General features: G+C 43.5%; 1 protein-coding gene across 1 annotated transcript; it reads right to left on the bottom strand.

Moving 5' to 3' along the window:
• Positions 1–1,508: 1,508 nt before the first annotated feature.
• UBXN7 (UBX domain protein 7) lies at positions 1,509–26,229 on the bottom strand. The gene is made up of 11 exons (XM_074153684.1): positions 26,141–26,229; positions 23,418–23,565; positions 21,166–21,233; positions 18,044–18,109; positions 16,537–16,649; positions 9,962–10,108; positions 9,477–9,567; positions 8,214–8,341; positions 7,401–7,794; positions 6,571–6,650; positions 1,509–1,998 (listed from the first exon to the last, which is right to left on the bottom strand). The coding sequence occupies exons 1-11, from the start codon at positions 26,214–26,216 to the stop codon at positions 1,837–1,839; spliced, it is 1,473 nt and encodes a 490-aa protein (XP_074009785.1). The 5' UTR covers positions 26,217–26,229; the 3' UTR covers positions 1,509–1,836.
• Between the last annotated feature and the right edge of the window lie 1,050 nt (positions 26,230–27,279).

Here is a 27,279-nt window from a genome sequence, read left to right as displayed (position 1 = left end):
CTAATGCTGGGAAGCAGCCTCCATCATAGAGTCTCTTTACAAACCAAAAATGACATCCAATGTCCCATCAACTGCTGATTGGGAAACCACTAGCAGATTTTGCTTTCCTGATACTGCACCTTGCAGTAGAACGTGAAATAGTTTTTGTACAGAAGGGCAATCAATTGTATGATTACATGTAAAAACCTCAATTGTGAGAAGACGACAGTTGGGAGCTGGTTGAATTCATGGGGAATGCAAGACATTTTCTGGGATTTCCTACATGTCAAGACTCCAAAGTATGAAAAGCTTTAGTCTACAATAAATTTCTGATGACTAAAGAAAGTCTTTTTCTTTAACAGTTATAATCATCTGACAGCTGTAAAGAAAGGCAGCAGTTATGGCAGGTCTCACATGCCGTTTTCCTCACTGATGAAGGGCAACCTACACCCAGTTCTTAATTGTAAATACACAAATTCCACATCCACCTTGAGGATGGTTGTTTTAGTGAAGTTTTAACCCACTGTAATGCCTGCCGTAACACCAACTGATCAACAGCTCAACGTCTAGAGAAGACGCTGGGGAAACAGGGCACTCTGCAAGGCCCAGGGTAGGCACAGGATACGCCTGCGTGACTTCTGGTGCCACCTTCCACAGCTGAAGAGAGCCTAAATAAAGGAGCAGCTTTCCATATTTAGAGGTAAGTGATGGTGGGTGAAGATGAAAATGGAATAAAAAGCAGCCCAGAGCACAGAAGCCACCAGGCTGTGAAGTCTTTTATAAAGCATAATTAATTCCACAGTTTGGCAAGGCTATGTATATTTTTAATTAATGAAAGAAAACCTGCCTAGGACTTGCTGTCCTTCTCAACTGCAGTCAGCGCTCCAAAACCCCTGCAAAACTAGTCACTCCTGGGGAAAAGAAAAAACACCAGGCAAAGAAAAAAGCCAACTAACTGTCAAGTTTTTGCAACAGGCATTCTCTAGAGAACCCAAGATCTTTACAGTATCCTGCCACCTTCTATCATCACCTGCAAAATCCTGAGAGCGAGTAAAAAGGAGACACTTGAGGGGGTGTTGGGAAGAGAAAAAATGGAAACCCCACCAAGGAGACAAATTTGCTCCAACAGTGGACGCACAGCTCTCCCTCTGGGCCGAGTCGTCAATCCCACACAGAGTACAGCTGGGCTTCTATTTTTTGTTGGTTGTTTTTCTTACCATGTCCACTGGCGGCATTTAAAGCAGGGGAGAAAACATGCATGCAATCTAGAAGCCTTCAGATTAGATGGAGGCAAAAGTATCTCACCACAGCTCAACCCAGCTCCTTCCCAAAACCCACATTTTCGCAGAGTGCTAGGTAAGTGAACCCTTGAGGTGGCTGTAGGGTTAATGGAGACCTTTCATGCAGAGAATCAAAACAAAGGAAAGACTGTACTGAAGATTACACTCTCTCCTTTACAGAGAGATGACTCAGTGCCTTATCACACACTATTTTCAAAAAAATAAATTAAACAAAACAGACTTAAGAATAGCAGCGAGAAGGGTATGTGTACTATGGCCGCTCCGAGCCCCAGCACTGGATACAGAGATCACTGTTCTACCTTATTCCATGAAAACACAGGGAAGATGTTCTTCTCAATGCCCTCCGTAGGGCCCAGGCTGAGGAAGGAAAATAAAAGTCTGAACACTCTCATTTGGTCACTAGAGCAGGAGAAGGGAAGAAGAGAGAGAAGGGCCAGCCAGCTGCCTGCCTGATTTCAGCGCTGCAATCCTATGACCCTCAACTGCATATTTAACGAGTTGGTGTCCCAGGCAAAGAGGAGAGGGGAGGAAGGCTGGGAGAACTCAGGCCACGGTGCTAATTCCTTTCCTGCACAAAGACAGTCTCTTGAGGACACAGGCCTGCCTCCTGTAACGTGATCTCATAGTCCAGGTGGGAGAGTTTCCTTCGAGGGAAGTTGGTGAGAAGTTCAAAGCGTTCATTGGGGTATCCTTTTGACTGGACGTGTTTCACAAGAGCCTGGAGAAAAAGAAACCCAAAGAAGTGTCATGTAATTCAGAACAACACAAAAGAATGTTAAGAAAATCTAATCCCATTTTTCTTTAAAAAAAAGTTTGCAATCACAAAGAAAATTTTGCATACAGTGTAGACCCTCTTTTACTTTAACATCTAATTTGGCCCATGCATGGTATGAATAATCATAAAAAATAATTACCAACTGATCCCTTACCTAACTGATTCTTTTAAACAGAAGGAAGATGTACATAATAGTACATTAATTCAAGCGAGCTGAATTCCCCACCACACATTCAAAGCACAGTAAAATAAGATTTGCAAAAGCAAAGAAAAAAAAAAATTAATCCCATGCCCCAAAACAGAAGCCTCCTCACTTGTTTATCACATATTACCCCTATTATATTAAACCTAAAAGCCACCAAAGAAGCATTTTTGTCAGGTAACATTGACCAAAAAAAGCGCAGTATTTTTACTAAAAATCATGAAGCACAAGGGTTTGGGGTTATTTTGTTTTTTAAAGTTCTTCTCAATTCATTGACTTCTCAGTCTACAATAGCAATCAGAGCAGGATACAGAGGGCATTGGGATGAAGGGGTGTCAGCCGCACAACCCAACAAGCAGACATGTCAGGAAGAACTAATGTCCATGCTACCGTGAGAGAGGTTCATCAGGAAACACAGCAGACGAGCGTAAAGTACGAATAGAGAGGGATAGAGAAATGGAGATTGGCAGAACAGTAGGGGATACAGCAACAGAGCAAGACTCGGGCAGAATGAAGAGTCATAGCTTTTGAAAGAGGGGAAAAAAAGACAGTTAGTATGGAATAAAATGGAAAGTATGAAAAAAAAAAGGGCATCCCAACAATACTGTTCACATAGTTTTGGTGGACAACTTACACCAGCAAATTAAGTGTAAGGAGGTAAGTGAACAGTATTAAGCTTCTACTAGTACCAATTATTCCACTAGCCTCTCCTCGCTACTTAGCTGCCACTTTGGGACCACTGTGACCTCGCACACGGAAAAAACTGGTCACAAACAAGCAGCTGGCAGTTACTGCTACACCTCACAGGTTCAGGAGATGACTTGGGTAAGCTGTTGGTCATACATTGCTGACATGACACAGGGTACGGTCTCCCACAACAGCCCACAGTACTCTTCCTAATGCTTCAGGGGCATCCATGCAGATGGAGCACGAGGTCAAGGAGTTGCAGAGAGGTCAGCTTCTTCTGTGGCATCAGGGAAGATGAGTGAGAAAGCAGGAGGATGCTGGCAGCAACACTGAACGGGCAAGAACTGAGGCCTTCTGGTGCAGACAGAATGGGGTGACCAGAAGCATGACAGAAACACAGGGAAGACAGCAGCTTGCAAGGTAAGGCACCCTGGGGACCCGTGGCTGCAAAACAGCAGCTCTCCTCTCATTTGGAGGGAAAAAAAAAACCAGTTGAAAAACCAATGTACTCTTGGCAATAAATGGAGAGGATAAACAAGTTCCACTGGAAGACACAACTGGACCCGCTGGTTCTACTCAGTAGGTCAAAACCAGCAGGGAAAAGCAGTGCATGCTGGTGGAGGGGACGACTACTGCGGGGGACTGAAGCACCCAACCACCAACCTAACTCTGAGTCTTGGAAGCCTGCCTGAAGAACCTTTGGCTAGAGCCAAGATCCAGGATGTCAGGGAGAGATTGCCAAAACTCATCAAGAAAGCTCCAAGATGTTTCTGCAGTGCAGCCTTGCAGCAGCGACAGCAAACCCGAGCTGCATCAACAAGGGTATTGCCAGCAGATCAAGGGATACAATTACGCCACTCTGCTGGGCCACACTTGGAATACTCTGTTTAGCTTTGGTCTCTCCACATTCAAGAGGGACAAGGAAAAACTGGAAAGGATTCAGTGGAGGGCCATCAAAATGACTAGAGCATAGGACATGCCTCGGTACACAAAGAAAGGCTGAAGGACTTGGATTGTTGAGCCTAGAAAGGAAAAGGCTTGGTGGGAATATCATCAATGTTCCAACGCAGAGAAGATAAAGGCATTTCTTTCACAAAGATGCACAGTGACAAAAGACAATGCACACAATTGCTGCAGAGGAAATTTCATCTGGATATAAGGAAGGAAGAGAAGTAATTACTGTGAGAGAAATTAAACTTTGGAGTAAGTTGCCCAGAGAAGTGGTGGAGTTCCAATCCAGAGAAGCGTTGTTCCACATCAGAGAATTCCCCCTGCTGGAAGTACTCAAATTCAGCCTGAGGGGGCCCTGGATATCCTCATCTACAGCCCTGCTTTCAACAGAGGGTTAGGCTAGATGATCTCCAGGGATCCTTTTCAACCTGGACATTTCCAAGATGTGATGCCTGCAGAACAGCCAGAGAAGTACCAGCACAAATATTTCTTCCAAATTCATCAAAACCCACACACAAACCTTTGGTATGAGGAGACTGTCACCCCCAACCTCCTTTTCTACCTGGACTGCTCTCCAACAGGCTTTGCAGCTTACAATGCCTGTGTCTGATGAGGAATGCAAGTAAGTGGGTTTGACTTCCTTTTCAGGTAACAAGGATGATCAAAATTCCTTTAACAAACCGCTGTGTTTAAAAATTCAGTGAAGTTTCCGGCCCACATCTCCCTCCTGTCCCATTGAAAGGCCAGCCTTTCCCGCACACCTTACAGCACTTGGCAGACAACAACAGGCAGCGGTGCAGACAAAGGGCTGAGGTGCCGAACAGAGTGAAGTCAGCTACTTAACTGCACACAATGAGCAATTGCTTCTATAAAAAGACAGTGTTGCCTTTTTTTTTTTTTTTGCCTGGAGGCAAAAAAGGATTACAGTAATATTGGAAGCATAAGCACATCCTTTACACAGTGTGTAAAGAAGCCACTCTTGATTGACAACAAAGCAATGATTTAAAAAAGAAGAAAAAAATGTTTTTTAAATACATCTGGTGGTGGTGGGAGACCAACATCGTACCATCAGTTAAAACTTCTAAAGTGCATCTGTCTCCTTAAACAATTCCTTTTTATAGTTCTGGACAGCTTTAAAATGAAAGCAACCATGGGCTGAAAAAAATCAGCATGGAAATGATGCTCACAAAGAAACACCTGAGACTCAATCTTGATTTGGCTGAAATGGTTTTAAAAGATCACATGACATGAGCACAAAAGGTGCCTGTTCAGCTCTGCAACAAAAGACCTTTACCCACAGACCCTGACTCGTTTAAATTCCTCTGCTGACTATAGAGCAAGTGGCAGTAAAGGAAATCACGTGCTGAGATTTAACTTCCTTTAACTACTGCAGTCCATAAAAGGAGTTAAACCAGAAGTCAGCATTATCAGAAATATATCAGTATTACACCTATGTATCACCTAAATAAACTAATTAATTAATCAAAAGTACTACATGTGTAATCATACACACAACTTTATTTAAAAGACTGCTTTCAAAAAGCAGTTAAGATATAAAAGAGTACTTGGACAAAGATTGTACACCAATGACCGCTATGAGAAAGCAAGAAGAACGGTCTAAAAGTAAGGGTGATTCCTACAGTAAGAGCGATACTCTGCCAGTGTTCCTCTGTCTCTGTATTTCATCCCCAGGACTCCACATGTACTGCAGGCAGTCTACACTCTACCCACTTAAGCTTGGTTTTGAGAGCGCTGACGGTGTAACAAAAGCAATTCCTCCCCCCCCTTTTATTTCAAGTAAAAGAGTTGAGGATGAGAATATGAGCTTGAGACACTGTACACTCCTAGAGTGCTGCAGACTGGGTTATAGTCTGTAAGAGATGTAACACTTTGCTTCTAAATCTGCACAAGATCCTTCTGAAAAGGTGTGGGTTTGCTTTCCCCATGACTTCAGTACAGAGCTTTTAGGTTGATTTGACTAAAATGAGCTTAACTGGTCACCGTGTCATGAAAACTCATGGCTAACAGGAATACACCCTGCTTCCAGATAAGCACCTGCAAAATTCTGATGGAAATGCCATCCACATCGACTCCTCCGAGATAAACAAGCCTAAAGCACAATTGAGACGCACACCCGAAGCACAGTAATTAAATAATATTATAACAAATTTGTTTGGGAGAACTTCCTCCAAAGTCTGCTCTGTCATCCACGTCCAGAAGGGAGTGTGGAAGTATGGTGAAAGAGATGGAGAACAAGAATGAAGAGTTTTGCCTTTGATTTTACCATTGTCTGACCACAGGCAAAAAAAACCCCACCAAACAAAACAAACACAAAAAAACCCAACCATAAGCAAGTGAGCTGAGAGTATTTTACAGTAATTTAATGATTAATTAATGCAAAAGCCGTTTAGAGTAATTTCAGAAAGGAAACTAGCTGTTCTGGGACTAAGGAAGACACTGGAGTGTACACGCAACCCAAGCAGCAATGAAAACATGCAGCGCCAGCAGAGTCTGCTGTGAAGAGAGGGACGACAGAAGAACCACAATAGAATGACAGTGCAAGTGCTCCCTGGATATACCATTTTCACTAGATCCGATTTCAATAGTGCCACCAGAGGAAAAGAAATTTTCCAGTTTCCTGTACTCAAAGAAGGATTCCGATTAACTCCACTCACCAGAAGTTTAGCTTGTTCGGGCAGTGAAATTTGTTCCCTCTTTCCATCTGGATACCTTAGCATCAGCTGTGCCTTTGGTCCTAGCATAAAGGAAGTTACTACAAGTTAACAAACAACAGGGCAGCTGAATTGAGCTCTGTAGATTTTAGATGGCACGCTTTACTGCACAGCATAGTGAGGTTAGGGGCTGGAAACAAATACAAGGTTTTCCAGTCTATAAGGACGTACTTCTACCACGTGTTTCAAATACGCACATCAAACTCGGGACTCTTTAAAGAATTTACAGTAGTGACTGAAATGGTCAGCGTTCCCCGAGAAAAGCACACTGTGCTACCCCTGCTTTTGAGACCACCTCACTCTGCTGCACCCCAGCTCAGACACCGCAGGGAGGAACAGAGACTCCAGGGACTCATTTGTGTTGGCCAAAGTTGCGTTACTAAAACTAAAACTGAGTCCAGGCAGCTGAGCTAATTGAGCACGAGGTGGGGCTGACCTTACCCTGCTTCTCTCCACCATATTGGCAGAAGTCCTGGCATACACACCTGCGTTACACCAACTTTATTCGTGGACAAGGTCTCAAACTAAGATACTCGAGCTCAGTGACTAACACAACTGCACTTTGTGGCATCACTGCGCCAGAGTGGTGCTGCTGGTGAGGTGAAGCACTCAAACATCTGGTGTCAAGAAGGGAGCAAGGCAGAAGAAAACGTTTAGCTTTTCAAAACAATGGGTGAAACGATGCTTATCAGCATGTAAGGATTTTCAGGAAAAAAATCCCAAAACACAGGTCACTATATATATATTAAAAAAAAAAAAAAGTGGCAACTTACCATTCACATCTAGGCCCTGGAACGTACTCTCAGGCTTGTCCGTTGACTCCTCCAGTATCCCTGCATCAATGCAAGGCAGTACTCGGTGATTTGATGCTGTCCCAGGCTCAGTCCTTGCAGGGGGCTCAGGCTGAGGCCTCCGGCTCTCCTCTTTTTTATACCCCAAGTCCTTGTGCGGAGACTTCCTCAACTTGGCAGGATTCTCTGATTCCTCCTCCTCCTCTGATCCGCAAACCGAAATAAACTCTTCGCTTCCAGAAAAAAGCTCTGACTCTGACTCCTCATCTGAGCGACTCTCCTGCTTGGCCTGTGAGGAATCAAAATGCGTCTCCTGTAACGAGGCTCTGATAGCAGCTTCCAACTGGCTGTCCTCACTGGCATCAATGAGACTCTCCTGTTGAATACAGACATAACACAAATACATAAAAATTGTGTTTAAATATGAACTGAAAATCAAGAGGACATCGGTCTTCCAAAGAGAAGCTACTAAAACTGTCAGGAACACACACCATGGAAAGCTCGTCATGCTATGACTACTCCTTGGAGTTTCACACAGAGTGATATATTTTCCTTCTACACATGCACAATTCTGCGGCTGCTATATCCAAAACAAATACCGAAAGCACAAAGTGCACAACAAAAATAGTTACAGTGGGAGAAGGCATTCCCTGGCATACCGTATTTTTGCATGCTCTAGCACTAACTCATTAACTCTCTTTATACTACTGAATGGGAAATCAGTACAGGAGGATAAACACACGCTAGCGTTTTCCTCCAGTTTTCTCCGGTCTTCCTGAAGGGCCTCATACTTACTGAACGAGAGCATTTTTGGGGAGGGCTAGTAGAATGGCCATCCAGCTGTCCATGCTCACTCAGGAACCCGGTCACTTGGTCCAAGAACGAAGTCACATCTAGCTGGTGCCACTCCACTAGCTTCTGGCCTAGGGAAAAAAAGGTTTCATGAAACATAATTTCAGTAAAAGATTGCAGCTTAGAGGTTAAATACACCAATTCACTGCTGTGCCTGCACCCTGCAAGAGTCCGTGTTCGTGGAACTGCAGCATTCTACAGGCTACCACCTGATAATTATGAAACTTCCTCCTTCCACCACCCAGAAAAGCTTTCAATCATGGACAGATATAAATACAGACCCTGCTTATTTCCGTTCTTCTATCTATGGGAACCTGTGCACAGAATGGTGAATTTGGCATCGAAAGGAAAAAAAGCCAAACCACTAAGTTTACAAAGAAGCATTTCTACATTCTTGCCTGCTTTCATTCTACACCTTGACAAACAGCATTTGTTTCCACAAGTAAAGTGCTAAGAAGTGTAGTCCAACTTCAGTTTCAACATTAAAAAAATGAGTTTGGGTGGTTTAAGTCATATAGCAAGAAACCTCAGTTCTGATTACAGTAACTATTACATCAGTTCTGAGAAGCAGGAGACCAGACAATTAATATAGTGGCATTATATGATGATAAAAGAAGGAAGGGTGTTGGGGTACAAAAGAAAAAGTAAAAATTTCAAAAAACCCAGAAGGGGAGGTAGAAGTTTGATTCTTCAGTTAAAAACAAAAACCAAACTCAAACAAAAAATGCAATTTTGAAAGACCATTTTGGCTTTAAGGTGCAATTTAATGTCATCTCTGAACCCCACAAAGCTGCTGTGCAAGAAGCAAGAAGTAGATTCATGTAATGCTTACAAATACTGCAGTTCATTCATCACATGATTTCAAGTCGCTTTTAAAAAGACACTTAAAAAAATTCATTTCAGAGTTTTACCACCAAGTGGCACTATCTTCCCTTTCCAAGCAAAGTACTTGCTAAGCTCTACCAAGTACGATAACCAAATACACAAGATTTCAGCAAGCCTTGGGAGTTTTATCCCCTTAGTTCCTGTAAAACGTATCACTTCACTTCTTCAGGGCAACAAGGTCTCTCAGAGAGCAAAACAACGTAACTGAGATTCTTCAGGTGAACGTAAGACATCCTGTGAACGATGGTGTTATAGCACACAACTGCCAGTCCTTCTCACTGGATATATAAAGTGCAGGTAACCCACTGTCACTTATCTTACCTGTCCTGGGATCCAGGATGGAGACATAAGGGAAGTCTGCTAATTTATAAAACTGTATGTACCTCTGTCCTTCCTCACTGTCATGGTATACCTACAAAACACCACATTGAAAGCAAATTACTGGGTGGAGAGAGAACACAAACAAACCATATCTTGAAAATGTACAAAGTTTTTCTCTATTTTACAGCATACACTACCGATGTTATATACAGTTCTTAGTAACTCTCACAAGCTGAAAACACACCTCTACCGGTCCATGTATTATAAGCTACGTGGTTAACAACTTGAATGCACAAGTGAAAGACAGTTTATGCATTCAAATGCATATCCATGAACTACATCTACATCCAGAAACTACCGCATCTTTTCTGGAAGTTCACCACAAGAACTGCAACAGCACCATTTTATTCAAAAAAGTCTGTTGTTTTCCCTGCCCCATCTACCAGGACACCAAGTTACCAGCACAGCCCCATTAATTTTCCCACCTGCCAAAAAATGAAATGTTCCCGGATTATGTTCTTCACAGCCTCGTTGCTCCAGACATCGCGGTTGAGACACTGACAGGCAAAATCTTGCACATTCTGAATGTTTATCATGAGCCATTTGTTCTGCATCTGACCACACTCCTTGGCCTGTAAGCAGAGAGAAAAGCTTCATTAGATAAAACTGAAAAGCCAGACTCAACCAATGCCAGCAACGATCAGCGATGGCTTCTAACACTGTCCGATTTTTCACCAAAATCCCTTCATGGTGAGAAAGATGGACAGTGCTAGTGAAAAGGCATCCACAAAACAGAAGGCAGGGCTGAAAGACCCACTTTAAACAAGACTGGTTGAATTATAGAATCGCATCGATGAACAGAGCTGCTGGATTTCAACAAGTCAAGCACAGAGTGGGAAATGCAATTTGGGGGGAGAGGGGGGACGACACAGGGACGCTGAATAAAGTACTTGTTCGGGGAAGACTGTAGTCAATCACACTGATCTGACGAGAGAGGAAAGACCTGCTCATTCTAAAGATAAACCTGTGGATCATCATCCATTTAAGCAGACTGCATAACTGACAGAGGACTCGCATCAATTCAACAGGAACCCCTCTCTGCGTGTTTTCTTTTTTCTCTCCAAGTTTTGAGTTACTCTATTACTGTGCAACTGCCGAATTAGGCATTCTTTTTCTGAGGCTCGTTATCCAGGCTGCAAGTGGGGAGGAAAACAGGAAGGCGCAGGAAGAAATCTTACTGGTTTGAGTCACAAAGCTGGCATTGTCTGATTGCTTGGTTGCAAGTTAATGGTAGGAGTTTGATCAAGAATGTAATTCTGATCGCTGAACTGTCATACCTGTTGAAAAAAAGAGGGCTATATCAACAGCAGGAATGCTCTTACCACCTGGAAAGACTGGAACTAGCATATGAACTCCCTCTCCTTTTAAAAAAAAAACCAGGTATTTATTTAATTTGTAAGTGTGCTCACCATCCAGCTGGTAACGCACTTCACAGCAAATTCAAGGAATTAGGATGTTACACAAGATCTTGCTGTTTCGGGCAATATTTTGTTCCCCAAACCAAAGTTTTTAGTTTTAAAATGAATTTTAGCCAGTGCACTTTTGAACAGTCAGCCTATCCAACGTGTGATAGACAGACATGTGAACCCCACACTTAGCTTCTCAAAGTGAAGAATCTCAGTCTACAAAACTAATTTGTATGGCCAAGTGACCTGCAGAGCCAATTTTTATTTTACTCAAAGGAAAAAAATGAATGTAGAAGAATGGAACAGTCCTGTTCTCATAAGGGACCTCACACTAACTACTTACCACTAACAATACAGTGTCAGAATCCAGTATTTGGTCACCAGGAGAGAAAAGCGGGGCAGGTGACATCTAAGTAACTCGTAAAGGTCTTAAATACAGTCATTATGCTTTTATTTAAAAGACTTGCTTTGAGCTAGCTGTGGATTTTTGAGAACTAATTCTAGGAAATCATTTTAAGATGAGGTCTAAAAGTACTGTCCAAGATTAAAGGGAACAAAAATCCTTATGTTATTTGAGTAAATTGGACTGCGTTAGTCCTGTGTTCTAGCATAATCCATACTGGATTAAAAGAACAAACTCAAAAATATGTAACTAGAAAGCTGGAAAGTACATCTCACTCTGCTACGCTTACTTTGTATATTTTTCAGTATTAGCGAAAACCTGGCTCTACCTCTCCTCCATCCAGCTATGGTCCTCGAAAGGATGCAAGCAGGAAATTCCACACAGAACATTTGCAAAGATGAGTTTTCACCAGTAGAGCAGGTATAGCTTTTGAAATCGGTTTTAACTTCCTTCTAAAAAGAACAGGCTTCACATTTAACATTTAAAAGGACACAGTTAAATTGTTACCAACTCATGCACACACAATTCTGCTTTTACACAGCTACTGGGGTTTTTCTGAGGGGATGGAGGTGGGTGGAAGGAGAAGAGTGGGGGGGAAGAAACACTGTGGGTTTGGAGATTATATCGGTGGGTCATTTTGGTAACTGACAAAAAGAACAAGGGAAGGCTCAAGAGCTGGCTTGTATATCCAGAAAGCTGTGCCTGATGGCTTTAGATCCACAGTTTCCAACATCGACTGCCCCCCATTTCTCCTCCTCCTTCGAGGTACAAAGGCCAGCACCAGGCACGTAAAGAGCACACCGACAGGGCAAGTACAGAACATCCACTCCTCGCAGGCGTCTCTGTAAAAGCTTTCAGCAACCAGTGGAGTAGGAACTTTCAAAGACAGAGGCAGCGGATCTCAGATAGAACTGGTCAGACCCAAAACCCAAACAAATACGCCTTCAGTTCACCAGTCCCTTTTCTACCCGTTTCACAGTTTTTCATCACTGCGACAACTGATAGCAACAAACCAGCAATGGGGTTAGGCAGTATGTGGAAGTAGTCTTGTTTTGCTTGCTGGAAAGTGCTGGATCTCACTGGATAACCTCTAGCTCTTGAACTACTAATAATAACGTGTTTTCCTCTCATTTGACTTTTCTGATCCATATATGGTTAACAAATTTTGTGGTGGCTGTTCCCTGCCCAGCTTTTTTGAAATGCACCAATCCTTGAACTCAGCAAAGAGAAAGAAGGAAGTGGAGCCAGTGTCTTGTGACCTTCTGGGCATCTGCTAATCAAGCATGGTTCAGTTTGGAAGAAAACAGGTGACAGAAAGTCAGAACACAAAATGTAACATGTAATCCAAGTGACCAAGGGAACCTGCCACTGCTGCTAAAAGCTATCCATACAGCCCCAACAATATTTCATTAATTATAGAGAAATGGTAACTAGACATGATTAATCCAAGATTGAATTAAGCAAGTAACTGCTAGACAATGTAGCTTTGTTAATAAGCAGGATATTTCTGTCACGAGAACGATGAACTGTAGGCTTGCTCGGCAAACCAAGAAAACCACCTAGAACTGCCAAGATTAGAGGAGAGGTAAATAAAGGGTAATTTCGGCAGGGGGAGATCGTGACCGACTCATTGACCACCCACCCAAATGATACCACCCACCCAAAAGAGACCAATGGAAGAAGAAGACAGAGTCTACGCACTAATTTACACAGGAAGCAGCGAAACCTTGACCAATCATTAAAGAGAATAAGAGTGAATATGTATTAATTGTTAGAATATGTCATAATCGGTGTATAAAAACGGAATTTTTTGAAACTAAGGTGTGCTCCCTTGGGGCAAGCACCCCATTTCTGCTCATCAATGGAATAAACTCAGAAATACCTCTGCCCTGTGTGTGGCTTGCACATCAGGTAAAAAACCCAGATTTGGGACAACATCTGTGCTAGACTTGGCCTTCTTGCCCGGGCAAGTGCAGGACAGGGCATATACATCCTTCCATCACCCAGCCATCAATCAGCCAAAGGTGCTCTACAGGTTATGTGTATGAAAGCAGCCAGTCTTGAAGCATCTTATGCGAAGATAATTGCACCATTTAAGTACAATGACTAGATTAGCTTCCAAACTACTGCTGCTTGCTACATACAAAGGAAAAAAAACATCAGTATCAGCTGTAAAGCAGCTAGAAAAGGTTTAACTTGTGAAATAATGAAATTTCATATAGACAGGCTTAAAACTCTGCAACACTGCATACAGTCACTTCACAGAAGTACTGAAATCCTAATGAGTGTTAAGCACTGAATGCACACACCAGAACTATCACCTCCCTAAACAAGAAGTGGAAACTAAAGTCAGTGTGGTGCGTACCCCCCACAAATTAAATCATATCTCACATCATATGCATGAAGAGATGAACCCCTCTGCAATTCCTGAAAGCAGTCTTTGCCATCAGAACAAAACCAGGCTGTTCTTTAAATAAATTACACACCAAACATGCTTTGTATTTATTGCACTCTAGTGATTTATTCCTAGCAGATTCCACCTACTGTTAGAAGCTAGTATTACTGAGTTAAAATGAAATGGCAACTTTTTTTACCTTACTGATAACAAAATTTCTTTGTAATTGAAGAAAAATGAGGTTTCTTGGGGAAAATCAAATCTACTTGCTATCAAAATCAACCTTAGAGCACCCAGAGAGGAAAAACAAAAGATGAACAAAGATACATTAAAATCTTAGTAAGACCAGATGCCATCACTCTTCCTAAGTTTGAATAAAGTAATACATCCTAAACGTTTCTATGATAAATAAATGTACACAGCACAACACTGGCAGAGTGTTCTTGCACACCCCTCCAGAGGTTAAAATACACCAATAATAATTAGAAAATCCCACTTAGATTGACACTAAACTAGAAGAGCATCAAAACGATAGTATTTAGTCTTTGGTACTTGGAATGTGATAAACACCTCTGATTTATTGTATAATTTATATATGTTTATCTAAGCATACAGAGAAGGAAGAAGCTAACAGCAGCTTGCTAGAGGTGAATGTTGAGAGACTCTTGTCACTGGATTCACAGGAGGCCCAGCGTTGTCCCAGGCTGAAGCAGTACAGAAGTGTACAGTCATAAAAGGTAAAACAAAGTGAGAAGCTGAAGATTTTTATTGTAATAAGGTTGAGGACTGTCAGTTTGAAATGAGGGGTATCCCATGGGACAAAGAACTGTACAAGAACACAAAAAGGTGTATATCAATACCAGAAAGTGTACGTCTTTAAATTTGAGTTACTGCAAAAAACAGGACAAGGTGTGTGTATATACAAACTGCCCCCCCATTTGTTTTGTTTGTTTGTTTTAATTTACAAGACTGAGTAAGAATGCAGAGACTTTGGGACAATTAAATCTATCAATCAGTTATTTCATCCTCTGAAACTACTTCTGACCGTGGCGGATGCCACAATCAACACTGCTAAAGTCTCGATATGTTTTCAGCAAGACACGAGGAAAGACTAGCACACATCTCAAATTCCACACCAGAGGTCAGAGGGCACTCGCTGACTCTGTGTGTTCCAGCCTGGAGCAGCACTGTCTGTTTTCATGTGAATTCCCTTTACTGTTGCCTTCAACCACGCATTCATTCGGTTCACAAATAGCTCCAAACCACGGGCCCAGTAGGTATCATCAGTTGGAGGATCTGACACAACTTTGTCTGAAGTAAACCCTGAACCACATGTCGTAAGGCAGGGATGCCACAGCACCAAATGACTGCTGAGGCAGACACAGCTATCCTCTGTCAGCATCCTTTCAAACCTGGAATTTTGTTAGAAGGTGAAATATATGGAGGGCATTGTGAGAACACAGGAATTAGTGACAAGCCAACTGATCCCTGGTGATTTGGAAAGCATAAAAGGAGAGACGAAGCCAACAGGATTAGAGCTGGAGACTCAGTAAAGGCACACAGCACTTCTCCAAAACTTCTCCAGCAGTGCTCTAGTATTTGTGCTGGGCAGTAGAGGCAAATGTGAAAAGAATGTAAATAATATTTTTGTTCAGCTCACGGACTCAGATCTCCAGCACTGTTTACCCTATCTGTATTGCACCACTTGATCATTAGTTTGCACTCTCATGAAATCATCATATAATAATAATAATCTCAGCTACCTAAAGATGACCACGTGGAACTTCAGTAGTAACTGCAACTTCTGAAGAGTATCTAGAAATTATGGGCTCAAAAAATAAAAACACAGAATCATAGAATTGCCTAGGTTGGAAGGGACCTTTCAGATCATCGAGTCCAACTATCAGCCTCACACTGCCCAAACCACCACTAACCCATGTCCCTCGGCACCACGTCGGCCCGGCTGTTAAATACCTCCAGGGATGGTGACTCCACCACTGCCCTGGGCAGCCTGTTGTAATGTTTGACAACCCTTTCAGTGAAGAATTCTTTTTTTTTTTTTATAAATATATATCCATTTGCATATTCTCTAATCACTAGCTAAGTCACTGATCCAGATCATAACAACTTATGAATAGATCCAGACATGCCTACAGACAGACAAGGTGGCACCTGAAATTATTTAAAGCTAACAGTCCCCTTCTTTGGCAGACAACCTCTTGGATAGTTTTTCCATCACTACGAGATGCAAAAGACAACAGCTGTGATTTTACAGAAGAGCAAGACCTCTACTAAAGTTGTGCCTTCACAACAAAGACACACGCAAATACTTTTACTAGCTCAGGTAGCGGAAACTGCTCAGCCCTGTTAATGTAACTCCGCCTCAGCTTCTTAGCAAGACCGTGCTGCAAACTATATAGCCCCTTGGGAAGTACTTGCTCACCTATCAAAAGCAATCTTACAATCAGCTTTTTCTGTATCGTGCTATACAGAGATACTTCAAGGGATGCAATTTTTACATTTTGACCAGCCTCCTTGACCAGTGCACTAAAGTCTTTCACCGAGCGTGATTTGCCACACTGACATTGAAACATAAACAATGTGGTCTTCACTGAAATCCTTCAGTAAGTCATCACTGTTTCCATATGCAGTCCATCAAATATTTATCACTATATGGTCCTTTGTAACTTTCTGAGCATCCGACAAACGGACCCACACATACCAGCAGCCCACACAAGGCTTCCACGCTGTACACAGTCATCACATAAGGAACTGCACCGAAATTTCCAAACTTACCGTTTCAAAGCTGCCTTTGTGCATCAGGTCAATGGGTGGCCTGAAGAGGTCTGCTAGAGTAGTGAGTTTCTTATCTACTGCCCCTCCATTTCGTAGCTCCTGTTCCTGTCGAACTGCACAGCCCCAAGAGGAAAGGAAGCTGAATTAGATAAAATACTCACCAGAGGGATCTACTATTGACTACATGCTCATACACAAAACTTCGGAACTAGAGTCACAAGGTTAGACCACACTGAATGAGGTTAGCTGCTATGTAAGGTAAGAACTCTGCTCGCTCCACCTTCCTAAAGCACTGGGCACTTAAATCACTTTCAAGAAACACCTTAAATATATCAGCAACGGAGGTCATGTGCCAGAACTTGAAAACAAAAGAGAAAAACAAATTCGATCCGCTTTTCTCAGAGATAGCCAGTGATATTCATCTATGAAGTTTTGCCAAAAAGCATGATAAAGTTTAATCATAAACCCTCGCAATGGTTTTACATATTGTGCACCTCTAAATGTCTTATAACAAAGTGGAGATGATGAGAAAAAAATTAAGGATACGATGATTCTGTAAATGGTGTATTTTCATTTACACAGCTGCCAGTGACTTTAGTACTTGGCAAGTTCATTGCCACTGGAAAACCCTGACAAAACCTGTCAAGGGAAAGAAAGTAATTATGAATGCTCATTTTCAGTTCAGCATCCAACAGCACCTAACTATATGGGAACCTGGTCCACGGACAGACCTCTTAAACACTCCAGCAACATCAGCGATAACAACTGCAGAACAGCTCCAACTCAGCTGTGAAATACCTGGTGTTCTGCTGTCAAAGAATCCTATTCTATAAAATTGAATGGCTAAAACAACGGCCAACACTTTGTCATTTGGAGATTCTGCATATGAACAGACAGGCAGTGGTAAACAGCAATTAAATTCATGAGAATCTTCTGGGGGGCCACGGAAGAAGTCTCGGGGCTATTCCAATCTAATCTGAGTGCCAGCATGACCACTGGCTAGGCAAGAAAAATTCAGGGGATGAACTTTATTTCCACATGGGTGTTAGATTCTTCCCCCTTTCCAATTCCCTGTAGAGCAGAAAAAGTATTTTTTTGAGAGTTATCAGGGAAATATTTGCCCGAGGAAAGCAGACAGAATATACTGTCTGCAGGTTTTCCTTATGTAACACAGGCAAATGTTTGGACCAGCAGCTTCACTACTTGCTTCAGATGTCCATTACTCGGTACGTTCCCTTCAGCCACCCCAGAGCATTAAACTAATAACCCTAACTGTACCACAAACATGGAAGAGAGATGTGAGCAAACAATACCGACACTATAAAAACAAACAGCCTAATAATGTTATTAAAAATAAAACCCACCTTCTGATATACAGCAGGCAATTTAGAAAACATTCAATGACTGAAAGCTGTCACAGCCTACAATGGAAACTATTTTTCAATCCTACTTGCATTTAAAAAAAAAAAAAAAAAAACCTCTAGCTTACTGATCTGTAGACACTTACTGGTTTCTGTCTGAAAATCCCGAAAACCATCAAATATTGAGCGCGCAGGTCTGCGTCTTTTAGGAGCTTAGGAAAAAAAACCAACGTATTTCAATAATTATTTCAAAAGTACGCTATCAAAATAATGACATATTTATACTTTCCATCACACATGTGGGACAACAGATTAGGAACCCAAAGCGTGAATGATGTGGGAGTAAGGTCATTAGGAAAGGCTAGAGGAGGATGAGGGGATGGCAACAGGTAATCTGTAAGACCCATTTCCTACCATATCCTCCTTCCAGCAAACATTATTCCAGAAACAAAACATGCATCAACAATACACAGAAGTTTAAAGTTAGCCCTTTCTGGTGGGCTCACCCCAGCCCATCAGTATGCAGCGGAAGTGCTGTCACAGCATAAACGTATCACAATGTCCAGTCAAGATTTTTACAAAAGACTTTCAAGTGCATTTTAATCTCTACTCTTAAACTTAAGATTTTAGATTAAAATTAAGATTAAAGTAGATTTTAATCTTAAACTTCAAAAGATTAAACCTCGTGGGAGAGTATTTTCTTCATTAGGAAACGCGTTTAGTTTTTCCACAATGCATTTCTATTCTTTTCTAATCTCTTATCCAGACCCTATCCCAACTTCCTGGCTGGACTGGCAACAGCCAAGCTCTTCCACTGGATTCAGTGCCACTATCTGCAAGGAAACCTTCAGAAACCTTCAGCTGCACTATCTGCAGCTGGGCAGAGACAGTGGCCCAGGCAGATAACTGGAATAGTTCCTAAAAGTACCACTGGAGTCCTGTGGTACAGCAAAACAACTGTAACTCAGATGCAAAACAAAACTTATTCCAACTATTAATCTGCATTACTATTAACTGAAAGCAGAACAATTTTAAGGTAGAACTTTAAAAGCCTAATTGTTACAAAACATGATAAATAATAAACAAATTAAACAGAGTAATCTAAATACAATGTATACCCACCAGAAACCTGTAATAAGAAAAATTATTTATGGTGAGAAAGCACGACATCCACACAGGTCACAAAACAAGTACCTCCAAAATACGATTTTAGAGACCTTTCTGGTTTTGCACCCGTAGCGCATGCAGCATCTTTCACCTTGTGCCACACCAAGGGTGAAGAACGGTACACAGTTCTTGTTCCTTGCATTCTTCTGGTACAGAGTACCAAGGAAAAAATCAGCATACCCCATACAGAGTATCACAGAACCTAACTCTGAATGAGGAACATGCCTGTGATAATGGCCCTCTAACTCCAGTAAGTAGCATCTCTTTCACCTCTAAATGCTTAGGTGCAAGCACAACCCGTTAAAGCCAACTTCTGCACAACTTAAACTGCAGCTAAAAATAGCACTTGAAGGACCACTTCAGCTAAAGCAACACTTCCCTTGCCAGGCTTAGCAACAGCCTGGCAGCGCCAGTGAAGTGTTCACAGCAGTTCAGATAGAGGTTTTTCTGATAACCATTGTAGAGCAAGATGGGTTCCACGTATCTGGCACAGCACAAATGGATGGGGTTGTCTCTTCATCTGGAAGAAAACTCAAGCTCATACAATGACCTCAATATGATGCTGGTAAAACCAGGAACTGGTGAGTTCTCTGTTTTGAGGTTAGAGCTGAAAAGACCAAATGAAGCATCTCTTCAGTCTCAGCTGGCTCTTCAGGCTGCTTTGTGCCATAAACAGAAGTGGCATTAGTGAGCACATTAGCACTGGTTGACGAGACAGCGCCAGGAGGCTGTTGTTGATCCACAGACAGCTCAGCGAGACAGTCTGAGATCAGTGTGTGACAGGTGGGCAGAACAGGACCAGGAACTTGGGTCAGCAGATCTTACTCCTGCACTTCTAAACTCTTGAACCCATAAGAGTCCACAGACCTTTGTCAAAAATTCTGTTGGGCCACAAAGAAAGCCAGAGGGATAAGCTGGTGCAGTGTCTTCAGAGAGCCCTCAGCACGGCACCTTCCTCTGGAACCACCTCTCGGCTTGTGCATCTTGGCTAAAGACCTCTCTGATGTTGAAAAAAAGGATCAACAGAAAACCAGTTCCAGGGTAAACTTGAAGCTTGGCCTGCTTCTCCTTTCTAGCACAGGAACTAAACAATAGAAAAGAACATCTCCTATGGGTATGAGACCACTTTAAAGATGAGCATTTGAATGCTTTCCTCGATAAAAAAGGCAAGATGCTCAATTCACTTGACACGGCAAAAGCCATACAGAGCGCCAGAAATGGCCCGGTCAACATAAGAAGGACAGAGCATCACAAGGCTAGAGAAAGTAAGCATAGAAAGAGAGTGCCTTAGATCTCCATACAGGCATGGACACTATATAAAAGGAGAGGATAATGCACGAGGTAACACAGTCCTGCTACAGATGTTCCACCCCTGTGCTGCTGTAAAAGGACCACTAAGGAAAGATGGTTTGAGATGGGGTTTTGAGATTTATAATGTTAGTGTATTACATGAGGGTTAAAGAGTGTTTTAGACAAGCGCCCAAAAGAAAACAGCTTTTTCATCACCTGCTTATTTAGAGCAAAAATATGTTTCAAAAGAAAAAGTGATAAACAGCTTCAGAAATCAAACAAGAAAACCAGCTGCATGGTGCAGTTTAAAGAGCAAATTAAACTCCTAAATGAGAAATGGAGAAAACAATGAGTAATCATACAGTTCAGCCCCTCTTTCTGATCTATCATCTCCCTGAGAAGCATGCATTTGTCCTCTTCACTTTCACTCGTCAGTCAAAGCTCAAGCTTTTATCCCACCACCTTGAACACTTTCAAGCAGTATCACACAGTTTTGAACCCGGAAGGCAGATGTACGCTTATCAGAGCTAACTGGCTGTTGCCTCACAATGTCTCACGAAACTGGAGTTAGCAAATTGGTACCACTGGGAATGCACCACCTCTAATGTGCGAGGTTCTCAATAACACTGGTGTATTTCCAAGTATGCAATCATGTTACATGGCAATAGAGTTGCAGCGGGGAAAAACCCAATAAAAATACATACAATGCTTTCTTCACATTCAGCAAGGTCTGGCTGGGTTTTTTTTGTCTGTTAGCTCATCTCAAAGTAAAGAAAAAAAACCCCACAACAAAATAAGAACACAAGCCTACCTCCAAACAAGGGCTCAGGCTCCACTAAAATTTCTTGTTTTTGAGGAATTGGAGCTCGTACTTCATCCCTATCAAAGAGGAAGAAAAAAAAATTAAAAAATCAGAGAGACGGTAATATTCCAAGTACTATATAAACCACATCCCACTGTGCTCCAAAGGCTCCTGCAACTTGAACCGACTAAGGAAGGTGCTGTACCATTGCACACAATCAAGAGATCTGGGGTCACCAGGGACCTCAAGAGACCATCAATTCCCACTCATGGCACTTAGTACACTCTGCATCAAGATCTGGCATGGATGACCGTTCTAAAGTCCTGATAGATTACACAGATCCCTGGGTGACTCGATTCCAGGCTTTGTCAATCTACTATTCAAACATTTTTTTCTTCTTTAATAGAATCATAGAATGGTTTGGGTTGGAAGGGACCTTAAAGATCATCCAGTTCCAACCCCCTGCCCTGGGCAGGGACACCTCCCACCAGACCAGGTTGCTCAAAGCCCCCTCCAACCTGGCCTTGAACCCCTCCAGGGACGGGGCAGCCACAGCTTCCCTGGGCAACCTGGGCCAGGCTCTCACCACCCTCACAGCAAAGAATTAACTGCCTTAAAACTTGGAAAAGTTTCTTAAAACTTAGCAGAGGCTGCAAATTAATCCACTTGCCATCTTCCCCTAATGAGGGGCATTATCTACAGAGAGGGGGAAAAATTATCATCTTCCTTATAATAAGCTTTCTTCTGTTGGAAGAGTTTTTGCTTCCATTCGAAACACACAGCCCTCTCTTTTCCAGAGGAAGGAAAACAAGATGGTCAAAATGGCCATTTCCCCCAATTTCTGAAGCAATTCGTTGCTTACATAGCTGCGCTACCTTCACATATCAACAGCTTAGTTACACTTGCAGAGACTGCTAAATAATCTGAAATGATGACTAGGAGAAAAAAGGGAATCAGGAGGGCTATGAAACAGTATCACTTACTCAGTGTGCTCACTTGGCCCATGGATCTACGCGAAGGAGGGCGTGTGCTGACCCAAGGAAATCCATTGCTATGTCCTGCCTATGAACTACTCCTGAGTTCCCTCGGACTCTTCCAAAGTTGTAAAGCGTGCAGTTTGTGGCTCTTGGCCATGCAGGTTTCAAAAGTCAGCAAGATGCACTAACCTTGCTATTAACCTCCACATCTTTGATTGCTGTTGTGAAGCTAGTTATTCTCCATTTTGCATTTGCATATTTATTGTTCTCTCTTCCTAGAAGTAACACTAAGCTGACCAGCACCTGGAGGGTGTCAAGTATAAAAGAGAAAGTATTCCAATAAAAACTTGAATCTTGAGTCACTGATGTGCTAGAAGTTGTCTAGAAATCAGAACTCTAACACCTCTAGATACAGAGTTTTAACTTCATTACCTGTCAAACGTTCAAGCAGGAAGGCACTTGATATCAACTATAAAGGTTAGTACTAAAACAGTTGTTTAAATTTATACATGTGCTTCAGAAGTACAAGTGGCAAGAATTGTTGCCTTTTTCCTGAAGACTTTCGTACAGATGAAAGCATGGCTAGGTTTAATTTAGGATATTTAATGAATGTGACTTACACCAATTATGTTCCCTTCAAAATATTCCATTTATCCCAAGTAGACACATTAACAGGCAGCACTGAAAGACTCTCTGCCAGGCTTAAGTGGAACAACTCTTCCTTTTATTGGCTTTTGATGTGTTAAAACACTGCTGCAGTTTTCGTAGTTGCTTATTCCTCTGCATACTAGTGGACATGGTCTGGCCTCTCCAGTGCCAAACCCGGTTACACTTGAAACAACACAATGAAACCCTTAGTCCCCAAATGGGACTAAGGTCACTACATTTATAAAAACCAAAACAACAGAACTCACTAAGAACTAAATTAATGTAAAGCAAGATCACTGGAGCAACTGAAAAGTAAGAATCTCTTACTACTGGATCCCCACTTTAAGTTCTTGAGCTCTGTCTGCAAAAAAAGGGTACCTATAAGCTACAGAAAACTTCTGAAGTACATGCAAGAGAGATTAACTGATGTTGTCTACACACCAACTTATGTAATAGGAACTTATTTACCCAGAACAATATTGGAGCAATCAATTTAACAAGATCATCAAAGCAGCCCATGTTACAGTGAGCTGACAGCAGGTTAGAAGTGCCAACTGTCTTATTTGTTCTGCCTTACGCTATTAAATTGTTGGGACAGACTAGTCCTTTACACAGACACGTTCATCGGGTACATACTCAGTGTGTGGCCGAACAGCAGACACCCCTGCGGAACTGGTGCTGGGCTCTTCTGCTATGCCCCCACCATCCAGAAACATGGTGACAGCCATCTCCAGGTTATTGTTGCATGCTTCAAGCATATGCTTTCCCACGCTTTCACTGGCACCTGTAATGCCAAAGAAAAATTAAAGCACTCTTTGGAAAGCACTTTGATTGGAAGTGCTAAGAACAGCTGACCAGCAAGGTTTTTCTCTCAAAGCATTAATAATCAGAAAGAAAAGTCCATCAGTTGCCATTTATCTCTGCAATACAACTATGAAATGAGACAACCATACATATCTCACAGGGGAAGGGAATGCCCGCATACCGGTCAGCCAGAGCACATCCTTCCATCAAGAGAAAACTTAGTGGAAGCCACCTGAGGGGTTTTAGCCTGGTTTTCTTTTTGTCTAGAGGTCAGACCTTTACCTGGTACAACTTTCAAAACACGAATAGGCATATGTAAAAGAAATTAAAACTAACTTAACATTTTAATGGGAGAATACTAAATCAGCTGCCAAAGTTTTCTACCTACTTATAACAGATACTTAGAGACTGAAGAAAAGATACTCTGTTTAACTGATTGCACCAAAAGGCAAAAACAAACCGGAAGTTCAGTTCACATAAGGGGGGGGGAGAAAATAGTACTTGTCTACACAGTGATTTGTATACTGACTAACATTTATTAAAATATCTCCTAAGTGCAGCTAAATCCAGTCCTATTCTTGCTGCTGAGGATGAAACACTAGTTCTTAGCATCGCTTGTAACTCTTTCCTCAGAAGGTCAGCCTCTGCTTCCCAACTGCTCCTCAAAAACCATATCATCAACAGAAGCACCCTCGTCATCTCCTGCCCAACCCTTTACATGTCTACTTACTACAGAATCTGTCTCTATAGGTGGTGGGCTGCCAAAGAGTTTATTTTCATATGGGAGGCTGGTAGGGAAGAAGAGTAACAAAATGCAGCTGAACCAGTTTGGGAGTAGCTTTTGGATCTGTAGTAATTCTTAGGAGGTTCACTGCAAGTCACCAAAACGAAGAAAACACTTTCCCCAGCATCAGAATCACAGATAACATCAGTTTGGGCAAAAGACATAATTTCATTGGTAAAGATCCACTGGAGCTATATTCTCTTAGCAATGCTTTTCTGGATGAGAGCACCAAAGAAACACAATTGTGTCCTCCAGATGAGAGAAATATAATCAAGGACTACTTCTCCTCATTCCCCACTATCACCTCTGCTAGAATCAAACTGCTGTATAGTATTTGTTCAGCCTCTTCCCCACAGACAGGAGCCGTCTCCTGCACTTACACCTCAAAGTGGAAGGCAGCTAACACAAACCACTGCCAGTGTGTGCTTCTGAGCACGTCAAATCACACCAGTAATGGCAAGACCAGCTCCGTAACAACATGCTTTTAGATATAACCTTAAGTTATCTTAAAATGGAAAAACAAAACCTCAAAACTCTACTTTAACAGTGGATGGGTAAAGCCCAACAGGTTCTTTTTTTAATTTCCTTTTCAAAAGCATAAGAAGGGTCCTCTTACGTTTAACATAAACCATCTGTATAAGCACAAAAATCTGTCAGGAAGAGCAAACTAGCAATGACTCCACCTGTTCTGGTTTGTTTTTCAGCAAATATCTCAGGCACTACTGAAAAGAAAACACAGGGCACATACCATAATGAAAATGTATATGCTGTACTCCCTTTTTATTTGAGAGGGTTTATTCCAAAAGGTTTATTCTGTAAGGATAGCTGAGCGATCAATAATTTCCCAGTGGCACATCCACAGCGTACTGAACCCCCTCCACACCCCTCTTCAGGATTTGAGTACACCCAACCCTGCGTACAGGGACAGGACCTGAAACTGAGCTGGTTAGAGCGACCGAATGAAAAGCAGTTTCACCTGTATCAACTAAAAGCCAAAGATCTTTCATGAAACACTCCTTCGGTGTCTGATATGTAATGCCGTAAGCAAGGGGGAACTACCATGAAGCAGATTAAAGGCAAAGTGGGTCATGCACTCAAAGTACACAAGCTGAAGCAGGAATTACCACCTGCCTCAAACTTCAATTTAAAAGCGACTTGCTCTTTTCGTTAGCAAACTAAAATCGCAGTAACTCGGGCCGTGCTCTAAGAGATTTATTTGTCTTTAAACGTGGACTCGGGGTTCAGCTCCAGTCTCCCTCACGGCCGTCAGTTTTATTTACAGGACGCTGTTCCCGGGGCGGACAGACCGGACGCTGGCCCGGCGGGCACACACCGGCACCTCCGGGCAGCTCTGCCGACCGGGGACAAGCGGGAGGCGCCTCCAAGCCGCCGCTAAAAGCGAGGGGGACCACACGTCGGAGGCACGGCGGGTGTCCGGCCCGGGCCTCGGGCACCACCCGCCGCGGCGGGCCGGGCGCCGCAGCCCGCCCGCTGACAGGCCCGGGCCTCGCCAGCGCCTCTCGCCTCGGGGGAGGCCGCGGCGGCAGCGGTAGGGCCTCCCAGGAGCCGGGGGGAGCCTGCCCAGGGCCGCCCGCCGGCGCCGCTCCGCCTCATCCCGCGCAGCGCCTCACGCCGCGGCCCGCTCTTCCCGCCCCCGGCCCGCCGAGGCGGCCGCCCCCTGACGCGGCGGCGGGGGCCGGACGGGAGCAGCCCGTTAAGCACGCAGCGGCGGCGGCCGGGCTCGGCGGGCCCCGGCTTCCGTGTGCCTCACCCGTGATGGCGGTGAACTGCTGGATTAACCCCTTCAGCGCCGAAGAGGAGGCGGCCGAGCCCCCGTGCGCCGCCATCTTGCCGCCGCCGCACAACAACCCGCACGCCGCCGGGCCGCGCGCTCTGCGCAGGCGCGACGCCCGCCCGCGCCCTTCCTCTGCCCGCCGCCGGGGAGGCGCCGGGCCGGGCCGCCGCGGGCGGGGCGGGGCGGGAGTTGCCATGGCAACGTGGCCTGCCCCGCCCCGCCGCCTGAGTGGCCCCGGGGAGGCGGGAGTTACCGTGGCAACGCGGCCCGCCCCGCCCTGCCGCCTTCAGGGGTCCGGGGGGGAGGCGGGAGTCGCCATGGCAACGCGGCCCGCCCCGCCGCCTCAGCGGCCTCCGCGGCTTTTCCAAGGCGGTCGCCGCCGGCAAGAGTTTCACCGCCGACGCTTCTGGCCCTCCGCTTTCATTAATCGCGGGGACTTGATGCGCGGAAACAAACTTTACAACTCGCAGAGAGTTATAAAGCAGAGGCCTTCGCGGAGATACTGAAATGCTCGTGACACAAGGCTTCCATGCAGATTTACCTTGTCACAGAGGCCTATGGCGAAGCAAGGGGTCGGGCTGGCCTTTGCCCTCCCACAGAAGCATGTACAGGGGCCATAGGTGCTGCAAGGGAGGACACAGGACCTGAGGTGGCCAAGAAACTCTGTGGCTGCTCCTGTCAAGGGAGCTCATTATAGGGCAGCCAATGCTATTGGGATATTTTTACTGTCAGTTCCTCAACATTGGAAGAAAAACAGCCTCAACAACAAGCACACCGGGTGTTTTCAATCCCTGTGTGTCCTGGTTTGAGTGACACAGGATTAATTTATCTTTCAGTAATACTACTTTTCAGTAAGGTCTCTTCTAATGCCTGGGAAAACTGCATTTTTAGAAGACTTTTCAGTAAGGTCTCTTCTAATGCCTGGGAAAACTGCATTTTTAGAAGACACTAGTGTCTGAATTGGTGAAAATATTTACTTTACAGCCAGCTTTGCGGTGCGGGTTTCAAGGTCTCAGGGTTTCGAACTTGCCAGGTGCAGGGACGAGGAGGAGTGAGACCCGGGTACTTGACCCAAGCTGCCAACAGGATTATTTCATACCATGAATGTCACACGC

The sequence above is a fragment of the Numenius arquata genome, chromosome 9 (genome assembly GCF_964106895.1).
Source record: "Numenius arquata chromosome 9, bNumArq3.hap1.1, whole genome shotgun sequence".
NCBI classification, from domain to species: Eukaryota; Metazoa; Chordata; class Aves; order Charadriiformes; family Scolopacidae; genus Numenius; species Numenius arquata.
Note: the sequence above shows the minus strand (reverse complement) of the source record. Positions and strands in the feature narration are given on the sequence as shown.